The 18197-nt window shown below is 40.0% G+C and overlaps 1 protein-coding gene across 2 annotated transcripts in view; it reads left to right on the plus strand.

Annotated features, from left to right (window-relative positions):
• CLYBL (citramalyl-CoA lyase) overlaps positions 1-18197 on the plus strand; it is a 2027539-nt gene that overhangs the window by 1750792 nt on the left and 258550 nt on the right. For both annotated transcript variants that reach the window (XM_085622259.1, XM_085622260.1), the window contains one exon: positions 6535-6636. In XM_085622259.1, coding sequence (XP_085478385.1) covers positions 6535-6636 — 102 coding nt within the window. The remainder of the gene's footprint in view (positions 1-6534; positions 6637-18197) is intronic.

Raw genomic sequence — 18197 nt, forward strand, 5'->3', positions numbered from 1 at the left:
TCTTTGAGGCTCTGTGTGGACCTCAGACAACTCAATAAATGCGTTCAGGTAGATAAATATCCCTTACCTAACATTTCTGAGCTGTTGAGCATGGTAGGTGGGGCAAAGGTATTTAGTACAATTGACCTAACATCGGCGTACCATCAAATCTTACTTGATGAGTCCTCCAGAGATCTTACTGCCTTTATTACTCCGTTTGGGACATTTAGATTTATTAGACTTCCATTTGGCCTGGTTTCTGCTGCCTCAGTTTTTCAACGGGTCATGGAGAAGGTCTTAATTAACATCCCTGGAATTTGTGTGTACCAAGATGACATTTTGGTATATGGATCTACGGTTGCTGAACATGAAAGAAGGGTTAGGCAAGTGCTGGACAAGCTTACCTCTCACAATTTGACTGTAAAGAAGGAAAAGTGTAAGTTTGGTCTCGACAAAATTGACTATTTGGGACACACTATTAGTGCGGAAGGTGTAGTTCCAAAAGCTGACCTTGTGAATACCATTAGTAATCTTGTGGTTCCTTCTTCCAAGGAGGAACTCATGAGATTTTTAGGTATGGCTGAATACTATAATAAATTTATAAAGAATTTTGCTGAGGTCACGTTCAATATGAGAAATTTGTTAAAGAGAGGAGAGAAGTTTAGTTGGAATAGTTTGTGTGACAAGGAATTTAATGACATAAAAATGAAATTACAGAATGCTCCAAATTTGAGGAATTTTGACCCCAGTAAGAGCTCTATTATATCTACTGATGCAAGTCTGAAAGGTATTGGTGCAGTCCTGTATCAAGGGGGTGTTCTGCCAGAAAATACCATCATGTTTATATCTAGGTGTTTGAAAGGAGCTGAATGTCGCTATTCTGTAATTGAACGTGAAGCCCTTGCGGTACACTGGGCCATTAAGAAATTAAAAAAGTTTTTGTGGGGCACCTCATTTGTTGTAAGAACTGATCACAAGCCCCTTTGTGAAGTACTAACTAAAAAAGGGATTGACTCGATATCTCCCAGAATTTCAAAATGGGTGGTTGGATTACAGGGGTTTAACTTCATTGTTAAACATGTTCCGGGGTCAGAAAATGTTGTTGCGGATACTCTTTCTAGGTTAGTTCCTGACGAACAACAAGACAAACTGGATCAGGATTCAGATCCATCTTTTAGTCTTCCACAGGACTTTGTCTGTGGAGTAGATTATAAGGTTATTTCTCGTGAGAGGTGGTTGGATGCTTGTAAGGGTGACAACACTATTCAAGAAGTCTCCAAATTAATCTGTGAGGGTTGGAACCATAAAGATCAAGGCAGTGACTCCGTGAGAGATTTTTGGTTGGTAAAAGACCAACTTTCAAGTTGTGAGGGTTTGTTGTTGAGAGGTCACAAATTAGTACCCCCTGTGTCTTTAAGGAAAGAGGTTTTGGATTTGGCACATGAGGCACACTTAGGAATTTCTAAAACTAAGGAGAGGGTGCGTTCTAGCTATTGGTGGCCGGGTTTAGACACACAGATTGAACATTTAGTCAGGGAATGTGTTCAATGTGCTCTTAGTGAAAAGGTTTTGAAAACTAGGACACAGCCCATGGAAAAAAGAGTTCGTCCGTGTGGCCCCTGGAAGGATATTGCTCTTGATATTTTAGGGCCTATTCATGGGGATGGTTCTGACACGTTTGTTATAGTGGTCATGGATTTGTTTTCAAGGTGGCCAGAAGTGATTTTTGTGAAGAATATTAATTCTGCTACGGTTATTCGATGTCTAAAAGATATTATTGCCAAGGAAGGGATTCCTGAGACTTTGCTTACAGACAATGGGGTACAACTTGTTTCGAGTGAGATGGAGAGTTTTCTTGGTGATTGTGGCATTGTTCACAAGAAATGTTCTTTGTATCACCCAGAATCCAATGGAACAGTAGAAAGGTTCAACAGGGTTTTGAAGGAAACGGTGTCTTTAGCAAAGTCCAATGGTCTTAATTGGCAGGAGGAGGTTTTGAAAAGAGTGTCTGTGTATCGGTTTACCCCACATACCACTACAGGGAAGTCTCCTTTTCTTTTATTTCGTGGAAGGGACCCTGTTACTTTTTTAGATCCACCATGGGTAAATAAATTTCTGACTAGCAGATCTCGTGAGGTGGATTCTACATCATGGCAAGAACAGGAAGATTTGAAATGTTCTAAGAGTAAAAAAAACTATGATGTTCGTCATGCTGTTAAGTCAACGAAGGTTAAGGTGGGTGATTGGGTTCGGATCAAGAGACCTGGTTTTGCTGTGTCGGGATCTAAGTTCACCAAACCGGTAAAAGTTGTCAAAGTGTTTAAGAATGCTGTTAGAACTAGTGATCACAGGGTTTGGAATCTAGGTCGTGTTGCTCTATGCAATACTGATGTGTCATCAAGCTTTCCTCACTCTGCCATGGAAGGGGAAGGTGCTCCGGAGGTTAATATAAGGCCAAGGAGGAATACTTGTTTTCCCTCCCATTTAAAGGACTATGTCATGTAATTAATGTCACATGATGTTAATGTGTTTTGTTTGTGTTTTGTTTAGGGGTAAAGGAGGGAGATATGTTGTAATGGCTTTCTTTTCCTGTAATTACATCTTGTCTATGTTCTTCACTCTGATGATGCTTAGTGTTCTGGAATGTCAGGACTAAGCCAGCTGTGGAATGTGTGTGAGCAGTGAGATCATTATCTTACTGACAGTTGGGTGGATGAGTTGTTTATACCTACTACTGAAAATAAACCTGAGACACCCTTCTTCAAGCCTCAGCATCTTTCTTCTTCAAAGAGGTTTACTTTTCAACAAAGAGTCTGTGTGACTCGAAACGCGTCGGCATTGAAAATAATACCGGAAGTTGGTGGCAAGTGCTGAAGGTACTCCGGAGGGAGGGTGAGCCGAGTGTTCCCTCCTAAGCTTTCGGGCATTTTGCTGAATATATATATATATATATATATATAATACAAATACGAAAGTGTAATTCCTAAAAGTAATTCACACTGAGCTTCAAAATCTCAAAATTTCAACAAATAAACCTCTAAAAGGGTCCGTGAAGGTAATACATATATAAAACAATGCTCAAAGTCAGACTGTTAACTGCCCACGTTAAAACTATCCAAACACATGGTATAATGTGACATTTACAGGCTTCCTTATATATTTTGATCGGTAATCCGTAATTTGGGAGCAAGTCCCGTATTTCAAAATTGCCCGCCAGTAAAAAATGTTTTTTCATCCAGTAACCATGTTGTTGTGTTATTTGTTTCTCAAACAGTAATACTTTTCTAACTGTGTTAACTTAGGGAGTGGGACTGACTGCAAAGCACTCTGGGAGGGTGGTATAAGAAGATTCTTTCTATAGGCATCCTTTTAGTTTGTATGTTTTTACCCTCAATCAGTCTTTTCCGGACAATGAGCTTTCATAGCAGATTCAAAGGTGACCGGTACACAGAAGCTATTTGCACACAGGCACACGCACATAATGTGTTTTTAAACAAAGGGGATAGAAAACGTACCCTCAGCGCATCAAACAAAGCAAGTCTGAAGAGCATAAAAAAAAAAAAAGGTCACTCCTCGGGGCAACCAAGGGAGCAAACAGGAAGCGTTTAAATAGAGCTTTTAATTAGCACGGATATTATTTCCGGCGCAGTTTCTCTATTTCTTCGTGTTTTAATTGGTGGCAGGTGTGTTTTTGTTTCATGAGTGAGCTTTGAGCCAATAAAGGGCCGCAGAAGCCAATGGGTAGGTGCCCTCATTTTTTGTCTGCAGTCCTTGTAAAAAAAGAAAAAATGCACCTTTTATTGGGACTGTGATTATTGTTGAACAGCTGAAGACAGTGTAATTCCAATACCAACAAGATCAAGGGCAGTGCTTTGACATTGCCTGGGACTAAGGACAGTTTAGGGCACTTAGCGTTCCCAGCATGGCGGGAATAGCCCAACAAGGTACGTTCGTGTCGCTTAACAACTGTATGTGGCGTGTCAGGTCGACAAATTCCTGCCGGAAACAGAAACCAGAATCAATATAATTCAATTACCAAGGCTGTATATCCCATGGGCGTATTGCCACCCTAGTCTGACGTGGCATGCTTTCCTCGACATCCTATCTGAGTGTGTTCATGTCTGAGAAAGAGCGGTCGTAAACATTTGAAACATGTTACAATCACTTCGAAATTAATGCCTGTGTCCAAACGCACACTGCCCTCCAGACAGGCACACCACACCACACACCCCTCTCCCATGCAGCTACAAACCACCACCCGAGGTCAGGTGGCTGTGGGTTTTTGGCTTTTGTTTCTATGACTCTTAAGCCTTTAATCAGAAAGTATGTGTTGAACGTGTTTTATGCTAGCTTTTTTGTACTTGGTCGTTTTTTTTTGTTTTTTTTTGTAAAGGATTCAGGAGCGGAGAAAGGGGGATTGTAAGCCATCCAGACACCCTTTGCGGTTTTATTTCCTCTCCACTTTTATTTATGAGAAGCATAAACCTTTGGAGCCAAAGCACAACTAAAAGATGGGCTTACTTGTTTCCTTTTGTGTGAGAATCTCTTGCTCTGCTTTTGTCCTTGGTACGGTTACTTGTTTGACTGGCATGGCTTATTGGACTATAACAAGCGTAGCTCTCCCTCCTTTGTCAAGGCACAATTCACCCACAAATCCTGAACAGTGTGCATTCTTCCCAACACACTATTGGAACTGCATTGGAATTGAAAGAATTGCTGAGGCTTGCTAGTTCATCTCCTCCCCAATCTCTTTGTTTAGCATTCTTTTTTTACTTTTTCTTTTTTTCTTCTCCACCTCACTGAACTGAACACTTTACTAGGCCGGAAGCATTTAATTGTTCCCTTTTAAGAAAAATTAATTGAAACTTCTCCACAATCTACCTTTGTGTTTGAGAATATTACGAATTAAGAGAAACAGAAGGAAAGAACTTAAACCCTTCTGCTGTTTTTGTGTACGAAGCCAAGGTTAATGCAGAAGAGGATGTGAAATGCACTCTAAGCGCCAACTGGGTTAAGGCCATTGCAACTCGTGAACTTGAATATATCTATAAACCCTTTGTTGGCTAGACCCAGACATTGCACTACAGTGGTCAAAACGGTTTACAGAACCGCTGGTGCATTTGTAAAAACAATCAACCAAAGTAACAGACAAGATTTATAATGACCACAATAGAAAGTAGAATCTGGCATTGTGAGAAAAAGAAGTATTTTTCACCGGCCACCCCTTCAATCTAACAAAAGCTAGCGCTAAAGTAGTTTATAAAAATATTACAGAAACGAATAAATATGTTGGGTTTGTTGGTCTAACTGTAAAGGCACGGCATACTGTGTGAGGGCTTTTCGAAGCCTGCAGTTGATTAGATGGTTCTTGTTTTGGCGGGGGAGTGGCTGGTAAAAAGAGGTGGTTACAGAGCAGTAGGGAGAAGCTAAAAGGGGAAATAACACGTCTAATCCCGCTTCTGGTAAATAGGCTGGCTGCTTTTAAATGAGTTTCCTTTCTATTAGTCAGAATATTATGCTAAGCCTTAAGCATTAGTTTTTTTGTGTTGCCATAGCAGCCCTACTCCTGCAGGGTGGTGACCTGTGATGATTACAGTACAAAGCTTATAGGGTCTTGAAACCCCCTTTGAAGATAAAATAAAGTCTTTGATGGTTTATATTTATGCAAATCTCTTAGATATGATTTAACCAACTGAGATTGAATAGAGATGATTAAAATTTCTCTTTCCTTTGATATCTATCAAGGGTAGATGATTCCATAAAACAAAAATGGTCGATCGTGTTATTTTGCGATTTCTTTATTGAAAAAAAATCTTCATCTTACCTACGATAAAGAGATTTTGTTAATTTTTTTTTTATCTCCCCACGCATTGTCCTATCTGGACAAACATTGCTGATGCATGATCTGAAGAAAGGGAGGGAGAGTTTCTTTCAGCTAAAAAAAAAAGAAAATCTGTGCAAAAAGCTTTTGTATGCTTCCAGTCTGATAGATTTTGGAATTTGGGCTAGCCCACTGGCAGCTCAGAGCTAACTGTGTACGGGTCTCATGGAGGAAAAAAATGGCAATCTTTGGTCTTCAAAGAATTAAAAGTTCCTTTTAAGGTTTTCTTAGGTAAACTAATAATGTGAAGAAAAGACCGTAGAACAAAAGGGTGCATGGCGCACTAGTGAGTAGCAGAGCAGGTTGGCTGGGTAGAAGGCGGCTTTGCTGGTTCAGGCGTGTAAGTAATTTGTCAGTAAGCAAACAGAATATCGGACCAGTGTGCCCCCTGTTTTTAGTGCCTTTGAATTTACATTCGACTTGTCATTTGTGGACGGTGCCCAGCAAATATTCATGGCAGCAAGCTTTAGATGGTTACAGCAGGCATTTTTTAGGAAGCCCTAGGCACACACATCCTTTAGACAGGGTCGTCTTTTGCCTGTACTGTGATGTGAGGAATTGTAATTGGTGCGTCGAGCTTGGGGGTGCAAGGATGTTGATTCAAGGCATCTCTATGATAAACCTGTAAAAGTGGTTGTTTATCTTGTTTGAAATGTCCTGTGCTTTGTCCACAGCTTGCAGAAACGTTTTCACGTTACTCACAAGGACGAACCCTTCAAGAGCCTATTCATTTAATCACTTTTGTGGAGACCGCAGTTGGATTGCTCAATTTCAAGGTAGGAGCCTGTTATAAAGAAAGCCCTGCACGTATGTAGGTCTGTGTGCGTGTGTAGGTTTGCACTTACATTCACAAAAGTAACACATACATTTTTTATTTTTCAAATGTGAGACAACTTCTTTGCCACTTTTGCACGATAAGTCTTTCCACAAAATCTAGTCTATACCTTGCTGTGCGAATATGTGAAAACTGCCAGTGAGCGACAAATTCAAATGTACCTCTACCACTTACGATTTATTATTGAGTTATAAGCCATTGCAGTTTGATAAGTGCATCCTGGGGTTCCTCCCCTAAACCTCCTCTTGCAGGCCAAAAACATGCCTCTTTTGTTTTGCCTTGAATTATACGCTGTGACAGATGTAATAGGAACATGTACATGGAACTCAAGGTCTTGCTTTTCTCCTTCCTGGACAGTACTTGAGTCCCGGTTGTATTTGAATTAATACCATTTCAAATAATTGCGTCCTCTTTTCCTATTTAGCAGCTTTCTAGGAGGGGACCGAAATGGCGGCCACATGTGCTTTTCAGCATTACAAGTGGTCTGGTTTCAGCTGGCTCACTTATGCTGGTCCTTATTGGATTGCAATAGGGCCAAACCTCACACTTGCGCAGGCCGCAGAGCCTATTCCCCTACCACAATGTGTTAAGGGCATGTACAACAAGTTATTGTATACTGTCTCAATCTGGAGATTGCACCTTGCGAGAATTGCATTGAAATGTACAAGGCTTTTGAAAAGCCCCCACCAAACCGTGCTCTAATCCTGGCAAAGGTCAGTGACATGCCAACAACTCATAAACAACCAAATCCATTGAAATTGCAGATGATGTACACTCATGTATTACCATCTGAAGTATCACACAATTTAGAAACACACACTGGGATGTGACAGTCTGTATTGCCTAGTTTATGATAGCCATGCTATTGAGTTAATTTATATTTCTGCTTCCTGTGAAATACATTTTTATAACTTTTGGAGCAGGCCATTTAGGAGTTTTCCTGCTTCTCAGTACTCCTCATTAGAGCCGCTCTAAGCCACTCTTCCAGCTGCTGGTGATCTCAAACAGAATGAGACAACACGAGAGCAGGAAACAGAGGATAACAAATACCTCAAGATGTTCAATCAGAGCTTGGAGTGTGATTATTTGACTGAATGAACTTCACCCATTATACAGTATGGCTCTAATGTGGTGTGGCAGAGCAAGATGGAGTGAGGCCTCGGAGGGACATATTGTTAAGTAGAGATGGACATATCAGACTCCTAAACCTTGCACTATATCTATTGAGTGATTACATGTTGGTAAATTATCTTTCATTGGACTGCTAAAATTTGATTGAGGAATAATACGTGCATTGGTTTGTTAAAGTGAGTTTGACAATATTGACCTCTTGGCGAAAGCAGCTTTATTGGGTATCCTGGGGTAGGTGAGTCGCAGCTTTGGTGGGCATGGCTCCGCTGTTGGCCAAGAGAGACATTGACCAAGTCTAGAAAAGCCCACACCCTCCTTTTCGAAGACTTGGTGTGAGGATGTGGACTGGTGTGCACAGCAGGAGGAGCCCATCTACTGTTAAAATGTTAGAATATGGGGTAAATGGTTGCACTACTTTGGATTGGGTCCGGAGAGTGGATGAGGGATCACGGGAATTCCATTTTGGATTCTTTTGTTCAGGCCCAAAAAGGTTGTTATCGCTGTATCTGTATGGCTGTTTAAAATCTTTAAAACCAATAAAAAGAGTTGATAAAAAGAAGTTATTTTGAGATTATCAGGGTAAATCTTGATCTGCGTTTCAAGACCCGTCTGTGGAGAGCATACACTGTTCATGTCATGCTGCTGTTCACAACCTGATCTGTTGATGGAAGGGTAGCAGATGGCGGGTCTCTGGAGGGAGTCAACGATAAAGATATGCAAGTTGTGGTACACATCACTCAGGATTCACTGTGGCTGTCAGTACTTGACGGTATCTGAAGGTTTATTGGAGCAGTGCTCATGTACTGAGCTGTACAAGGAACAGCCAGTCTCTAGAAAAAGAAACATAAACAACAAGGAAAATGTGGATTTTAACACAGGATTAATATTTGCGGGGGATGCTGAGATATTAAACTAGTAGGGTTACTTGAGCTAAATTCAATCAGTCTCTTTGATGGTAAGGCGATTTCAAACAGGGAAACAGTCGTCCCCACTATAGACTGTTTCTCCAAACAAACTTCTAACTGGGGTGTTCTCGCAACAAGAGTCTGCTTTTTTCTTGAGAGTGGACACATTGTCACCCTGAAATATTCCCATCTTTTTGTCGCACAATTCTTTAAATACTTATTTTTATATTTTTTGGAATGCAAGACAGCCCCAATTTGCTGCCAGACTGTTCTGCTTTCACAAATGCACTTTTGTGCGAGTAAAAATTACCTTTTTTTAATTACCGTTCCTAGTGGGGCCCACAATCTTGGATGGGTTAATAAGTAAAAATAAATAAATAAAATGGTGCCTGTGTTACTCACTACACTAAAGTATACAAAAAGTGATGGGTGGAATGCTTGAGTTAATCTCAGCCACTGATAATTACTCGGGCCGCCTCCATCAGTCCATCATTATTTTGCACAACCTGCCAACTCAGTTTGGACTCAGCTGTATACAACTCAGTCTTGACCCTTCTCCAGTCGGAATAGTCCAGCCTGAACTCACAAGTGAGGTCCATCCTGAACCAGAACATAAGCATCCCAGAACTATTTTACCCTAGTTAGTGCTCATCAGCCAGATATAGCTTGGCTCCAGGGACACAGTGTGCATGGGACCCATGTCTGGGCATACCTGACCCACTTAGCGGGACACACTAAAGACTAATTAGTTTGGATCCACCTGTCACTGGAACCAAGCTATATATTTCAGGCTGGGCTGTGCCTATTGGAGCAGAGTCAAGACTGATTTGCATATAGCTGCGTCCAAACTGAGGTGGAATGGTGGATAAATAATGTTGTACTAGGATGCAGTTGCTGAGTTAATTCAAGCATTCCATCCATCATATATCTCTTAGCGTGTTATTCAGTAGGTATGCACATCTGTGGTGACACAGGTGCACACCTACTGAATGGAATGAATGACACGGATGCCTGACCTCATGAGGCCCTAGGCCCTGATGCATGCGTTGCAGCTTCATGCCTTTTTTCTTTTCTTTTTCCAGTGCTATAAAGCTTGACAAAAAACATTTAGCTTAAAACATTTTACGTTGCATTGTCAAAAAGCATTGGTTAAGTCAAGAAGTCACAAGGGTGTGACGTTTTTTTCTTTGCCAATGCTGTAGTTCCAGTCATCAGACTCAGATACCCACAGTTTCTTTAGACAGTGCGGAAAGAAACCCAGGCTACTGAATTATCAGCACAAATAAAGGCAGGAAGAGCATAAATCTGGTGCAATGAAATGGACGTAGCTACGTTCCACACAGACTCCTTATCATGGTTGAACAGTTTACCAACTTCCATGAACCACAGCAATCATCCTGAGAATACAAGTATTACTCAATCCTTTAAGCACACTATTAATTAATTGGCAAAGTAAAAAAAAATGAGAGGCGGCATTGTACTTATGCTTGCAGTAGACAAAACACAGCTTTAAAGCTTCTCCTTTCAGAAAAAATACCCAGACGAAGACCTTCACGCTCCTGAAAACCAACAGACATAGCAAAGCTTTGAGCTACCCATAGCTGACTAACTTAGCATCAGTATATGCTGAAACCCTGCCTTCCTCTTTGGCCACATTCATAAAAGTATCACCACAAAGCTGCCTACTTCTGCCCATCCTGAAACACTAAATTCTCAAACCCCTCATGGAAAAAATCATCGGCAATACCAATAAATCTGGCTTATAGCTGAAGTGCCTCTTCAGTCACTTCTTGAGGCACACATTTTTTAAAAACATATTTTATTGATTTTCCCGTTACTTCAATGAACACAATTTATACATAATGCTGTAGTGAAGCTGCGTTTCATACATTTGTTGGTTACATTTGTATTACAGCTAGCAGCTTAGTTGAGATCGTTATAGCTATATTAGGTATACATATACTTTTCATGAATTATAAAGGTTCCGATAACCATATTGGCACTAACATATTTACAACTGCCCATTCCCCCCCCCAACATTCTGGCTACTCTGGTCTAATCACAGTTGTTGAGGCACACATTAGGTAATCATATATTCACTCAGTCTTTCTTCCCTGCACTCAAGCATCCAACCAGTAGCCCAAGGAATCATTATGGCCTCTACCCACTTACCAGCCACAGGAAAAAAACACAAACAGCATTTGCACGATAAATAAAAAGAATTCAAGTAGTGAGAAGAAAACGTGTTTCTGCCTGCTTGCAATAAAAATAAAAATTGAATATACAGCAGACATCTTGCAATGCTATTGTACACAGTGCATTGCTGTTTTAAAGTACCAATGTGGCTACCACATTTAGGGCATATGTACGAACACAATTTCCCATTGACAGGATGGGCAAAACCCTTTCATACATATTGCCCTTAGAGACAAAGTGTACACAATCTTATAGCGGTAAAATAGTGATACACTATGTGCATAACCATTCCAAGATTTTAGTTATCCGATTTGCTAATGGAGGCCACTTTTATTTTGTTCCCAGGCCTATTTTGTAGTTCCAGTCCAACCTTGTTTGATTGGTAAGTACAGGCCTCACTAATGTCAAGGAAAGAGCATTCGGCATTCAGACAGATAGAAGGGGAATGACCACTAAAACTAGAGGCTCTTTGAAAGACCCTCTCAGAGCTCAGTGCAACAAACTTTAGTGCCAAGAACCACACTAAAACTATGGCAGAACAATGGGGCATGCAGGCTGTTTCTGTGGCAGATTGATGCAGGCAACATTGCAGAGATGTAGGCATTAGGGACAGAGCTACAATAAACTATGTTTATTTAGAATTACAATCATTTCCATTAAATCAGATTCCAATTAATAAACATCTTCAAATTTGCGCCATGGACCATTTGATAAAACCACTAGTCACATATAGTCCTCAAACTTCAATATAAATGTCCCTACCCAAGTCATTGCTAGCCATACCAAAAATAGTCAGAGGGAGAGGTGTGGCGTGGCGTCCAGAGCGGCTAACTCCGGGGCATGGGGCTCACGGTTCTATCGCCAGCAGCAGTTCAGCTCAACACCATGTGACTCTGGGCAAGGGCTCACTTGATCCCCCCGACCGCCCCAAATATGGATTATTATTATTGTCAAGTGAGATCAGAGGGCCATGAGTACTAAAAGGCTTTCTCAAATCTTATGCTGCTCCAAGGAGAAAGCAATACAAAGGGAAAACCTTCAAACTGTAATGTGGTGAAGTTCATTGCAAGTCGGAATTGTGATTGCAACTTGCATGGTACTCATTGCAAAGTCTGAAGATAAAGGGGGAAGCAAATGCACAGTACTCCTTTCCACACAATTCAAATGTGTGACTTGTGAAGGAGGCTCGGATGTCGCAAAAGCATTGAAGACTTTCACCCCGCACTGAGAATTGGGGAATCTTTTGCAAAGAGGAAGCTGTCTATAAGGTCCCTTGGATGGCTTCATCCTCCTCCCAGTATCCCTTTCGTGGGTGCCATTTTTCTGGGCATTGCGATGTCTGTGCTTCTAAGGAAAGTGACTGTAGTGGTGGCACATTATGAAAACAAAAGTACAGATGGATTTATGCTACCTCTTGTAGTTGTCTGTCACTGCATTTGAATCTGTTTGCAAGAATCTGCAGAAGAAACCTGGTCTCATAAATATTATTTTGATAAGATTTCTATGAATTTATGTGAACAGCCTCTTTGCATGGTTCCTGTTAATTATATTCAGCGCAAAGTAATGAATTGGCCAGAGCATATAAAAGACTCAGATAATAAGCAAACTTAGTGCTGTGATGTAGCCCGGTCAATAGTACATATGACTCGCAATCACTACAATCAAGTGAAAGGGATTTAACCACTGGACCATGGTAAGCAGGCCATGGTTCATTTGAACCAACATGATGTGCAGAACGTGAGAAGCTACATTTAGAGTACCAAGCTGTTGGAGATTAATACTCGTACAAGCAAAAAAGTTTCAAGTCATGGGCAAAATGGGCAATTGCCCGGGCCCCTAGATTTAAAGGGGGCCCCTGGGAAGGTTATCTATATGTCTATATATATGCATATATATAGAGTGAAAGACAGATACAAATATATATATATATATATATATATATATATATATATATATATATCGGAAAGTTCAAATTCCTGCTACTTCCACTCGACGGCGGCGAAGAAGGAAACTCGGACCCCGCTGGACTTCAGGTAGGATGTTTATTGCAGTTCACAACCCACGCACGACGCGTTTCGGGCCTCAAGAGCCCTTGATCACATGCAAATTCACCATTGCCTTTCCACTTTTTAAGTGTATGTTAAGTGTACCACCTACTTCCCCTATTCTGTGTCACATGGTAATAGACATGGTAGAAAGACTTGCGATATATGCTGAGATAAGCTAAGTCCATTGTAGGAATATGTTGCCTGTAAGTCTTGATACAAATGTATATATATTTTTTACATATTTGCCTTGTGCAATCAATACAATTTCAGGATAAATCCATAAAATTATAAAATGTAGCAGCAAGTCAAGATAAAAAACAAACTCATTAGCTGGATAAATCCAGTACCATGGCAGAAAAAGAAAGTGCATAAGTGCAATAGCAGCAAGATAAAATTTAGAAAAGTGTTGATGTGCAAATGTGCAAAATGGTGCAAAATGTGCAAAATATTTCATTATACGATGCAATAGGCAAAATACCTCATAAAACCAGTTAGAATGTAATAAATATGTAAACAATCATGAATATTGATAACAGTAAAATTACATTAAAAAAAATGTGTATATATACTGTTAAAAAGCATATACTATGAGATTGCACATAAAGAAAAAACATATATTCTTTTTTACTCTAAAAGCTATTTTGTCATAGTTTTTTTGATTCCTTTTATGTGTGAATGGCGACTGGTTTTATTCTTTTATTTCTCTTTCTCCAACGCACATCTTTTTATATATACTGTGTTTAGATAATCTATAGTGTTGTTGTTGGTAATTTAAAAGTTAGAACATGGATCATGACCAGATTGTGTTGTCATATGTTCCCATACCCTCTCCCATTTTGTCTTATGGGGTGGCTCTGTGTTACACATGCCGGGTATCATTTTGTATCATTACTATATCTTTCTCAATGTACCCACTCATAGGAAGTTGTGCATATCCTCTGTGTTATTCAACCCATTTGGCCACTTACTGTCGAACTCCAAAATGATCCTAGTTTCCAACTGTCTTAATTTGCGCTCCCTATTCCCACCCCTTCGTGACTTCGGGACAGCGTTAATAACAAAGTATGTTAGACAGTTGATATCGTTAGCATGGGTTCGCTTGAAATGCCGTGCCACCGGGTAAGCTGGATCACTATGTAAAATGGCCCTAATATGCTGCAATATCCTGACGTGCACCTGTAGCTTCGTACTCCCAATGTAGTTAAGGCCACAAGTGCACGACAGGACATATACAGCATACTCGGTTTTGCAGTTGTAATGGCCACGTATCGGTATTGGAGATTCACTGAATGGAGTTGAGTAGTGGGTCTTATTACAGCCAAACTTGCAGGCTCTGCAAGTTGCACATTTTCTAAAACCGTTACTGGGTTGTAACCAGCCAGCAATTTTCCTGGTCTCTGGGGAACTTTTATCTAAGATAGATCCCATGGTTTTACCTCTTCTGAATGTGATCATCGGAGTTTCTGTTAATCTGTTGCAAAGCACGTTATCGGTCATCACTATAGGCCAATGTTTTTTGACTATAGCTCTAATTTTGCGTTCTTCATTGCTATAGGTTGTAATTAATCTTGGACTGTCAACCTTGAACGCTCTTGCATCTGATACACATTGAATCTCAGTGTTGGTGTTTTTAAAGAGACTCTGTCTCGGACGCGTGCTTGCTTTCCTGATAGCTTCGCCAATGATCTTATCACTGTACCCTCTAGCTTTCAATCTTCCCACCATTTCATTAGTGCACACATTAAAATCTGACTCATTATTGCAGATCCGCTTAAGTCTCAGAATTTCTCCATAAGGGATGCTTGCAATTAGATGCCTGGGATGTGAACTTTGTGCATGTAACATGATATTTCCCGATGTTGGCTTCCTATATAGTGTGGTAGCAAGTTTCCCTTCCTTAATGTGCAATAATACATCCAAAAATTCAATTTGTGTCTTATGGATGTGGGATGTAAAAACAAGGTTCATGGTGTTTTTGTTGATGTCTTCAATAAATGCATGGGCTTCTGCCTCGTTCCCTTTCCATAGTATAAAAACATCATCTATGTATCTCAAGTATGAAACTATGTGCGTCTCAACCACTGCCTGGTGTGCCTTGTTGAGAACCTGTTCCTCCCACCAGCCTACATGCAAGCATGCGTAGCTGGGGGAGAAACAGGCTCCCATCGCCATGCCTCGTTGCTGTTTGAAAATATCTTTATCAAAAAGAAAAAAATTGTTGTTGAGGCACCATGAGATGAGCTCCAGAATGGCTTTGTTGTGTTCATAGAATTCACTAGATCTTTGATCTAAAAAATGTTTTACCGCTTTTAGTCCCTGGATGTGGTCTATACTGGTATATAATGATTCTATGTCTAGTGTGATAAGACACAGATCATCAGTCCAGGTTAGATTTTCAATTTTTTGTAGAAAATCGCCTGTATCTTTGACATAACTGGGTAAATCTTTAACTATGTTCTGTAAGAAATAATCAATTTATTGGCCAACTTTTTCACTTACGCTGTTAATGGCCGATATGATGGGCCTACCAGGAACGGGCATGACATTTTTATGTATTTTAGGAATCAAATATAACACCGGTAATACTGGAAACTCATTATACATAAACTTGTACTCCTCATTGGATATGAGACCTTCACGTCTCCAATGTGCCAGCTTTTTTTGTAAAACTGTCTTGGCTGTGTTGTATTCTTTAATGCTAGATTTAATGTAGCAACTTTCATTATTTAACTGTCTATGTGCTTCCAAAATGTAATCATTTCTCGGCCATAAAACCAAATTCGCACCTTTGTCCGATTTCTTTATAACCACATTATGATTTTCCCTTAGTTTTTTCATTAATTTCTCGTATTCTCTTTTTTTGAAAAACATATTTCTTTGTTTTCTAGTTTTATTAATTTTGTGGTTCAACTTTTTTAGATCATTGCTGATCATATCATGATATATGTCAACAGCATCTTTCGGCATTAGTGGTATAAAACATGATTTAGATTTAAAAGGACTGATCCCAGCCCCTTTCTGTATTTGGTTGATTTTTCTTAGCCTCTCTTGAGTGTTCAAGTCTGTGTCATCATTAGAAATGTCAGAGTCTGATTGTCCATGTAGATCTTGTAGTGTGAGCAAAGTAGGAATGTCCGAGGCTGTCAACATCGGACCTGGAGTAGTGTTCTGAGGTTTTATCTTCTTGTTGTTTGCCTGATTGTAACACAAAAAATTTCTTAAGTTTAAGCTTCCTAATGAAGCAGTAAACGTCAATGCGGGTGCGTGCATAATCAAAGCTATCACCTGGGCAGAAATTTAAACCGAGTGCCAGTAGTTGTTGCTCCGCTTTGGTTAGTTCTATTGAAGATAGATTAACAATACTGTTATCTTTTAGCGCCGTTTTCTTTGCCACTGTGTTTTCTTCTTCGTGTTTTTGTTTGCACCTTTTGCGCCTGTTGGCTCTTCTCTTGTTGCTGCGTTTTCTGTTGGCCTCTTTTGCTGCCTCGGTCGTAATGTTAACAGTCTTTCCTCCACTAAAAAATCAAGTTCTTGTTCCACATTTAGTTTAGTTTGTTTTTCATATGGACGGTCTATTTCCACACTCGATCCACTTGTCAACGAAACAGTGTCCGCGCTGGATGAATCTTTATCATTGTCCACCTCGATATGTACACTTGCAGTGTTGAGCTTCGCTTTTTCACTGTAATGTTGTCTTCTTACTGTGTCGAACTTGCGGGCAAAAGTAAAGATTTGGCCATTTTCATAGTCCGCTAGATCACGAGCGAACTTGTGTCACTTTCTAAATTTTATTTTCTCTTCATGTTTCTTTACTCATTCTTTTATTGCCTCCTTTGTTTTAGATATATATATATATTGACGCTCCAAATCCTTATTGTTGAAAGGAAGTAAGCACTCACGGGAGACACTCGGAAGAAATTTTATTCTGATACAGCAAACAAACGCGTTTCGGCGGACTGCCTTCCTCGGTGTTTGCTAACACACCGGGAGGCCGCCATTTTAATGCCTGCATTGGTTGTAACAAAAGAGGACTTGCGCGATAAGCACACAAAGTCCGCCATTTACAAATGTTCAATTGTAACTCATTCAATGAAACCTTATTTAGATATCATTCCAAATTCAGAGAAAATCACATTCTTAATCATAAATGTTGCAAATCTGAACTCTGTTAAAACAATACCCAGATATACGAGTTACATTTTATACACAATGCACGTATTGTGGCTATTCAACGTATTTCCTGCAATGTATTGGATAAAGCACCAATGTAGCAACACTGAAAGCGGACTTATGCGATAATCACACAATCCGCCATTGGTAAATATGCGATTGTGGCTCATTCAATCAAACCATGTTTAGATACCATTCCAAATTTAAGAGCAAATCGACATCTTAACATAAATGTTACGGATCTAGACTTCATTAGGATAATGTTCAGACAGACGATTTACATTTTGTGCATAATGCACATTTTGTCACTATTCATCAAATAATGCCATGTATTGGCTCTGACATTGCCCAATAATCACTACTGTGTATCAGTTTTTTGATAGACCTAATTTCCCACAGATTTACTCAAAATAAGTGAATAGGTAACCAACAAGATCCAGCCGTGGATCGGCTTACGTTGTCCTAATGCCGTGGCCGACTTCATAAATTTCAACTACCCAGATCCCCCTCACATTCACATATCAATCATTTGACTTAATCAATCAGTTGATGGCAGTTCTACTTTCAATTTATGATTACCTGGCATCACAAGTCACAATCTTAAACACCTCATAGTCCCAGATGTGATGCCAATTCCTCCCCACTGTTTAGGCCTTTGGGAAACTTTGTCTGACAGTCAACTATATATCGTGACTCAAGTCTTCGCAGCTTCCTCAGCCTATCACCTCCTCTGATGGTTTCTGGTACGAGATCCAAACCGTAGAATTTTAATAAGTTCCTATTGCTGGAATGTCTCTCAGCGTAGTGTCTCGCTACAGGATATGAAGTGTCTTTGTTGGTGATTGCCCTTTGGTGTTCTAATATCCTGATCTTCAGTGGGTGTATAGTGCTGCCTATGTACCATAAGTCACATGGACATACTAAGCAGTATACTGCATAGGAGGTGCTGCAGGTGATAAATTTATTTATAGTTCTTTTCACCTGTATGCCTGGTAAATTGTAGGAGAGAACTCTTCTACTGTTGTAACACACCTTACATTTCCCACAAGGGA

The sequence above is a fragment of the Triturus cristatus genome, chromosome 8 (genome assembly GCF_964204655.1).
Source record: "Triturus cristatus chromosome 8, aTriCri1.1, whole genome shotgun sequence".
NCBI lineage: Eukaryota > Metazoa > Chordata > Amphibia > Caudata > Salamandridae > Triturus > Triturus cristatus.